The sequence below is a fragment of the Myotis daubentonii genome, chromosome 8 (assembly GCF_963259705.1).
Source record: "Myotis daubentonii chromosome 8, mMyoDau2.1, whole genome shotgun sequence".
NCBI lineage: Eukaryota > Metazoa > Chordata > Mammalia > Chiroptera > Vespertilionidae > Myotis > Myotis daubentonii.
In genome coordinates this window covers 34,172,443-34,180,046 of record NC_081847.1, presented here as the reverse complement: position 1 = coordinate 34,180,046, position 7,604 = coordinate 34,172,443, and the positions used below count along the sequence as shown (strand labels likewise).

At 54.3% G+C, this 7,604-nt stretch overlaps 1 protein-coding gene across 1 annotated transcript; it reads right to left on the bottom strand.

The window, feature by feature from the left end:
• Positions 1-589: 589 nt before the first annotated feature.
• LOC132239490 (cytochrome c oxidase subunit 4 isoform 2, mitochondrial) lies at positions 590-7,236 on the bottom strand. Its single transcript, XM_059705832.1, has 5 exons — positions 7,127-7,236; positions 6,041-6,122; positions 4,369-4,533; positions 3,452-3,583; positions 590-833 (listed from the first exon to the last, which is right to left on the bottom strand). The coding sequence occupies exons 2-5, from the start codon at positions 6,120-6,122 to the stop codon at positions 697-699; spliced, it is 516 nt and encodes a 171-aa protein (XP_059561815.1). The 5' UTR covers positions 7,127-7,236; the 3' UTR covers positions 590-696.
• Positions 7,237-7,604: the final 368 nt, after the last annotated feature.

Sequence of the window (7,604 nt, the reverse complement as noted above, 5' to 3'; positions counted from 1 at the left end):
TCTCCAAGTCGCCGTGGGTGGCCTCCTTACAGTTCCACAAACACACAAACCAGAATCCCACCTCAGTCTTTGCTCTTGCTGCTCTGTCTTTGATACAAGGCTTGTTTCCTCATTTCATTCAGACCGTCACCCACAATCCCCAATCGCCCTTTCACTCCCCCTCTATCCTACTTTGTTTGGTTTATTTATAGCACTTCAAACCAGGTCACCTGCTATATATTTACTTACTTACTTTTCTGTCTCCCCCTGTAAAGAAACGTCTCCTCCATTGAGGCCAGAGACTGTCCACTGCCGCATCCCCAAGGCCTGGATTAGTAAGCACCTGGCACACAGTAGGTACTCAATAAGTATGTGTTACTTAACTGAATAAAGGAGTGTCCTTGCCTTTGCTCAAGCCGTTTCCTCCCCCTGGAATGCTTTCCCTCTCCTGCCTGCTTTCCTGAGCCCTGCAAGACTCAGCCCTCGCCTCTACTCCTCCAGGAAGCCCTCCCTGGCGAGCTGGGCTCTGAGCCCCTCGGCTGCTGTACTGCCTGATGTCAGTATAAGTAGGCTCTGTGGCAGATAAAGACTGAGGTGGCGATCACAGGCAGAAGAGAACAGGCCAGCTTTATTGGGGTGAAAGAGGGGAGGGAGTGCTCCATAGGCTCCGGGCCAGGGGAGAGCTGCCGGGGAGTAGCCTGGGGCTGGGATGCAGGGTCACTTCTTCCACTCCTTCTTCTCATAGTCCCACCGGGAGGCCAGGCCTTGCACAGGGTTGCCCTTCATGTCCAGGATGCGCTGGAGCTGCTTGGCCTTCCACTCATCCGTCAAGGTGATGGGCTTCTCAGGGAACACTGCAGGAAGGCACGGGGTAGGGACAGGGCCGCCCTCTCCCTCCGAGCCAGGGTCCCAGTGACAGGGGGAGCGTGCCCTGCATGGAGGCGCTCCCTCCACCCTGTCCGTCTCCCCGTCAGACTTCCCAAGCTGCACTCCACAGACTTCCGTGTTCTGACCCCAACTCTGCCTTCGATTCGCTGTGGGAACTGGGTCAAGGTCCTCCCCCCTGAGCCTCAGTTTCTCCGCCTGCGGCATGGCCCAATGGAACGGGAGCACTGGGCTGAAGGCTGTCTGGATTCAAGTCCTAGATCTACCACTCTCCTGCTGTGTGACTTTGAACAAGTCACTTTATCTCTCTGAGCCTCAGTTTCCCTACCTGTCAAAACCAGGTCCTAGCCACTAGGGATGTGGGGATTAAACGAGTTACTATTTATAAAACGATTTGCATAACGTGGTAGCTACTCAGTTTGCTCCCACTGATTGGGAGGAGTTCAGGAGGAGATGGTTTCTTCTCCTTCCTGAAGGGGGTGGGGAGTAGGAGGTAGGATAGAGGCGTTCACTTTAAAAACCAGGGGAGGCCCAGCCGGGTAGCTTGGTTGGTTGGACATCAATCTGGTGAAAACAAAAAGGTTGTGGGTTTGATCCCTGTGGGGCGCCTATGGGAGGCAGCCGATCGAGGTTTCTCTCTCTCCCTCTCTCTCTCAAATCAATAAAATCATATCCTCAGGTGAGTGTTAAAAAAAAAAAATCTGGTGAGGACAATACTTAACCCAAAGGCTGAAGCACCCATGGGCATTTTAGGTGCCTTCACGTGTGGAGCAGGGAAGGGCTGGGACCACAGCGTCCATCACCACTCAAGTCTTACTGCACTTCCTGATCCATCTGCCCCCGAGGCTGACTCAGCCTGCCTGCCGTCCATCCCTGGTCCTTTATATCCCAGTGGGTGGGCAAGAAAGAAAAAATCTTTATGGGCATCTTTAAGTACCAAACATTGAGCTAGATTAGAACTTTTCCAAAGGCTCTCTCATTTCCTTCTTATGCAAGGCAGGAGTGCCCATCACACTTTTACAGTAGAAACAAGCGAGGCCACTAGAGGTCAACGGACTGCAGCTCTTCTTCAACATCCTCTCCTGTCCGCCAGAGCCGTGCTTCTCAACCCCAGGTGAGCATCAGTCACCTGGAGGGCTGTGCAAACACCGACTGCTGGCTCCACCGTCAGGGTCTGACCCAGGAGATCCAGAGTGGGCCTGGGAATTTGTATTTCTAACAAGTTCCCAAGTGAAGCTATTGGTCCAGGAGCCACACTTTGAGAATCACCCTTTTATAGTAATAAATGGTCAGCTGGGTATAGGACAACCCTGCTAAAGACTACATTTCCCAGTTTTCCTTGTGGCTAGAGATGGTCATATGATCATTTCTAGCAAATAGAATGTGAGCAGAAGTGGTGTGTGCAACTTCTGGACCTTAAAAATGAGAGCCTCCTCCCTTCCCCTCTTCTTTACTGGAATGTAGGCTAATGGCTGGAGCAGGAGTAGCCATCTTTTTTTAAAATATATATATATTATTGATTTCAGAGAGGAAGGGAGAGGGAGAAAGATAGAAACATCAATGATGAGAGAGACTCACTTACTGGCTGCCCCCTGCACACGCCCCACTGGGGATCGAGCCCGCAACCCAGGCATGTGCCCTTTGCTGGAATTGAACCTGGGACCCTTCAGTCCACAGGCTGACGCTCTATCCACTGAGCCAAACCAGCTGGGGCTAAAAGTAGCCATCTTGTATGTCAGGAAGAAAGCTACATGTTAAGGATGGCAGAGCAACAAGGCGCAAGAAGCCTGACATTGTGGAGTCCCTATACTTCCTATGGCCTTTTTGTGAGACAAGAGAAAAACCTTTATTTTGTTTAAGCTCGAGTATATTGGGGGCTCTGTCACAGCAGCTGAAACAATGTACTGAAAAATTCATGTTTGCACGGCCATCATGGCTCAGTGGTTGAGCATCAACCTATGGACCAGGAGGTCATGGTTCAATTCCCGGTCAGGGCATATGCCCCTGTTTGTTGCAGGCTCTATCCCCGGGCGGGGGGGGGGGGGGGTGCATGCAGAAAGCAGCCGATCAATGATTCTTTCTCATCACAGACGTATCTATATTCCTTCTTCTCTGAAACCAATAAAAATATATTTTTTTAAAAAACAAGAAAAATTCATGCTTAGTAACAGCCAGCTGGAGTGTGGCTTCCTCTGGATGGCCCTCCAGGATTTCTTCTCTCTCTCCTTTGGGTTCTCACAGATGCTGGAACACACCTCACTCTAGCCGCATATCCAGCATTGCAGTAACAATATCACTCATAACTACAGCTGACCTACAGCTCTTTCTCATTCAAACCTCACAAGCGCCCTGAGATGTGGGCACTATTATTCCCATTTTACAGATGGGGCAATTGAGGCCCAGAGAGGTAGAGTCCCTACATTCCCACTCAGACAGCTGTGCTCTGCCCTTCACCCTCCGCCTCTTTGGGGGACTTTTCAAAATCTTTAGATGAGTGCCAGCATAGTTCCCTCATAAGAGCTGGGCTGCTGGCTGTGGCCACAGGGCATGGCCCAGGGCAGCAGTCAGGTGAGATGCTGCAACTCACCATAGACCCGCTGCCACCAAATAAGCAGAGCGGTGAATCCACAGAAGAAGAAGACACAGCCCATCACTGTCTTCCACTCATTGGAGCGATGATTCATCTCCGCGAAGGTCTCATGGAACTGGAGCCGGTACACTGAGGAAGCAGGTAAGGGGGGGCGGGGGGGGCCTCAGGGGCAGCCATCCCAAGGGCCCCAAGCCCCCCCCTCCCTGCAGCAGATGCTGTCCATCCAGCCAATTCTTATCAAGCATCTATTGTTTGCAAAGCAGGGTCTGGAACTGGCAGCCCAGGGCACTTCTGGTGGCGTAACTTGGAGTCACACATCCCCCCTGCCCCTCAAGGTCAGGCCCCTGCTCCCCCATCCACCTCACCTGCCTCTCTCTGCTCTGTCCCCTCACACCACTCAGTGCTGCCAGAACCCTCCATGCTCTCCTGCCCCCTATCTTTCCCCATGCTGTTCCCCTACCTAGCAGCACCCTCCTCCTCACCACTCAGGGCCAGCTGGACGGGCCTTCCTCTGGATGGCCCTCCAGGACGCCCCCCCGCCTCTCTCTCTCTCTCTCTCTCAGGTCCTCACAAACACTTGAACACACCTCCCCCCAGCCACCATCCTGCATTACAGCTATCTGGGTTGGTGTCCGTTCCCCCACTGGACGGGGGGCACCTGATGGCCGGAACCATCTGGGGGATTCACTCCTGCGTCCCCAGCATCCTCTAGCATCAGGCTATGCACAATAGTTGAGTGAATAAAAAGAATGAACAAATGAATGAAATTCTCCCCTTGGGTATGCATTCAGGTGTTTGGGGTTTTTTGGCTGTTGTAGGTGGGGGCTCGCCAGTCCTACTGCTCCCTGATGGGCCCTTCTTTGCAAAGCCACCGCCAGCCCACTCTCCCCAACCAGTCCCACCCTGAGACCTACAGGCCACCTTCTCGGCGTGGCTCAGCTGGGTCCAGCTGCCCTTCTCCTTCTCCTTCAGGGCCCGCTGCTCGGCGTTGAGCTCTGTGCAGAAGGGGTCGTCTGGCATGGGGTAGGAGCGCTGGGCATGGTAATTGGTGTAGGGGGCCATCTTCCCCTTGCTGTGGGCTGTGGGTACAAGGAAGGAGCTGAGTGCAGGCTGCCCCTGGGACATTCCAGCACGAACCATAATATGAAGAGAGAGGGTTGCATTTTCTGAGCACGGACTGTGCCAGGAGCCATTCTAAGGCCTTCAGGTAAGTTGACTCATTTACTCCACATCACACGAGCCAGGTGATGCTGTTACCTCCATTTTACAGATGAAGCAACAGAGCAGCAAGTGACTTGCTAAAATTCACAGAACCAGAAGGACCAGGGCCAGGGCTGCAATTCAGCCCCCCTGGCTTCCAATCCTGTGTTCTCTGGGAGGATCCGAGGTAAAGAGGGCAAGTCGGGCATAGGCAATGGTGAGCAAAGGCTCATGAGAGAAACCTGAGCTGACAGGTGTGAAAGTGCTCTGCAAACTGCAAAACAATAGCCACATGCTTCTCTCTCTTTCTTTCTTTCTTTCTTTCTTTCTTTCTTTCTTTCTTTCTTTCTTTCATAATCAATTTTTATTGATTTCAGAGAGGAAGGGAGAGAGAGATGGAAACATCAGTGATGAGAGGGAGTCATTGATCAGCTGCCTCCTGCAGGAGCCCTCCTGGGGATCGAGCCTGCAACCCGGGCATGTGCCCCTGACTGGAATCAAACCTGGGACCCTTCAGTCCTCAGACCAACGCTCTGTATACCTTTAATAGGGATCAGGGGCATGGCTTTGGAGTCAGTTTGGTTTGAAACTCAGTTCCTCCCCAGCCCAGCTCCAACCAGCCCCTTTACCTCACTGCGCGTCACTGTCCTGGCACACAGTAGGTGCGCCGTAAACGACACTGATCAACAGAGAGGCTGGTTTACTGCTGGCCTCCATTCCTGGATGCTCTCCCTCATGGCTAAGCCCTCGAGGGCTCCACTCAAGTGTCCAGAAAAAAGGCCGGGCACTCGGAGAGTCTCAACAAAGCTTCTGCTTACCGTCACCAGAGAGGCCCACAAGGAGGGCATTGGAACTGCTTTGAGCAGGAGCCCTGGCTCTTTGAACATCTAGGCCCCTGGGCCAGTGTGTTCATCTGGGAAACGGAGATGACAGCACAGCCTCCACCTCACGTGGCTGTTGTGAAGCCTAGATGTGTTAATCGGTATAAAATGTTTATCACAGCTAGGGGTACATAGTAAGGGCTCAATAAATGTTATGTGTTTATAAATAAGTAAATCAATCAATCAGAAAGGCCCTCTGCTAGCTGGCTGCAGTCTCTCCTGCTTTCGGCATCTTCTGACCGGCACTGACACCAGGGTCTGCCAAGGAGGTCCCAGGTTCTGTCAGCACCTCCACCTCAGGACACAAAGGCCGCAGGGGCCTCAGGTTTAGGGGTCAGCCCCTGAGGAAGCTTGGGGTACAGGAGCTCCATTTCCTGGACCCAGGAGTGGGATTGTGGGAAGAGGTTTTGGGTAGATCCAGCCTGGAAGGGGCAGAGCAGCCTGCAGACAGCACTCCTGCCCTTGCCTTGGAGTTAGGCAAGGGAGGAGGGTGCCCAAGTCTTACCAGTGTCTCCTGGGTTGTGTATCCCTCGAATTCCAAGTCCTGGCTTCCTCAGCACCAACCTCCGGGCAGCTCTGAAGAACATCTGGGGGGTGTATGTGAATGAGCCCACACATTGCCCTCTGACCCTACCCTTAGGGCCTAGACAGAGAAACCATTTTCACAGGTGTGTGTGTGGGGGGCGGGGAGGGGGGGGTTCTAGTATTTCAACGTCTCCCTCAGGCCCCGCCCTTCTAGTTTTGTCTTTTATCCCCATGGGGGTAAATAGGGGTCCAAGACATTTGGAGCTCCCTCCTGGGACCTCAATTTCCCATCTGAGAAGTGGGAGGAGGCCTAATTCTTAAGGCAGGGTCTGAATAGTTTGGGGCTGGGGGCCTGGGTCCTACTTCCTGCCCCAGCTCAGCCTGGCCAGGTTGGGAAACCATCCTGGGTTGTTTGCCCCCCAAGAGACGGGGTGGGAGTCCAGGTAGGAGGAAGCAGGTCTTGGGGCTGCCTCTCTTCCCGCAGGCCATCTGCCACCATCTCTGCCAGACAGTCTGCCCGCCCCCCCCCCTTTCCCTCCCTAATTGGCTGCCTACGTGCAGGAGAGCCTGCTCTGCTGGATCCGGTGGAGGAGGGGGACAGGATGAGCCCAACCCCCCATGGGGTGGGGGGAGTCTCGGGGACTGACATTCCATGGGGGTGGGGAGGGACTTTAGAGGAGGACAAGGACCAAAATGGGTCAGAGAGAGGAAAAGGAGCACACATCTGGAGAGGGTAAAGGGGCATCCATTTCTGAAAAGAGAAAGAGCCCCCCACATCTGGGGAGGGGCACCCAATAATTATGAAGGAGTATACCATGTGTGGTAAGTGCGGGAGGGTCCCCCATTTGGGAAGGAAGGGCTCCCCATCAGTGTTAAGTGGGTGGGAGAGCCCCACGGATGGGGAAAGGGAAGGAGTAATCTGCTTTTGGGGAAAGAGATGGCACCCCATATGCGAACAAAGGATAATTCCCCAGGAACCCCCTCCCCCTCTTCCACGGCAGGGACCGCATGGGGGAGTCTAAGTCGCATTCCCCACTCCTGAAGCCGGGGCTCTCCCCACTCTTACCTCCCAGCTCTGCTGCAGGAGAGACCCAGGTCTGCTGAGCGAGTAATGGAGAATGAGCTGCAGAGGGACCCGGGCTCAGACACCCTCCCCTGGGCCCGCCCCAAGCCTTTCCCAAGGCCGCCCCTGCGTGGGAACGTGGGGGCAGGGGAACGTGAGAACGTCCTGCCCCAGAGGGGCGTGGGAGCGCCCAGCTCACCTCCCTGAGGGCTCCGAGCCACAGCCTGGGGAGAGGGACTGCAGTGTCTCCCGCCCACGCCCACGAGAGGCCTGCCTCTGGAGACCCTGAGACTGCAACCCAGGGCACAGCTGGCCGTGTGTCCTGGCTGACCCAGCCTCCAGTTGGGTAGTTCCCAGAGCTGGATCTCCCTGCCTCCACACTTTTGCTCATTGCTCTTCCTTCCACCTGGAATGCTCTCTTAGGGCCTTTGCAGACCCAAGTCAAATGCCAGCTTTCCAACCCAGACTCAATGCCTCCTCT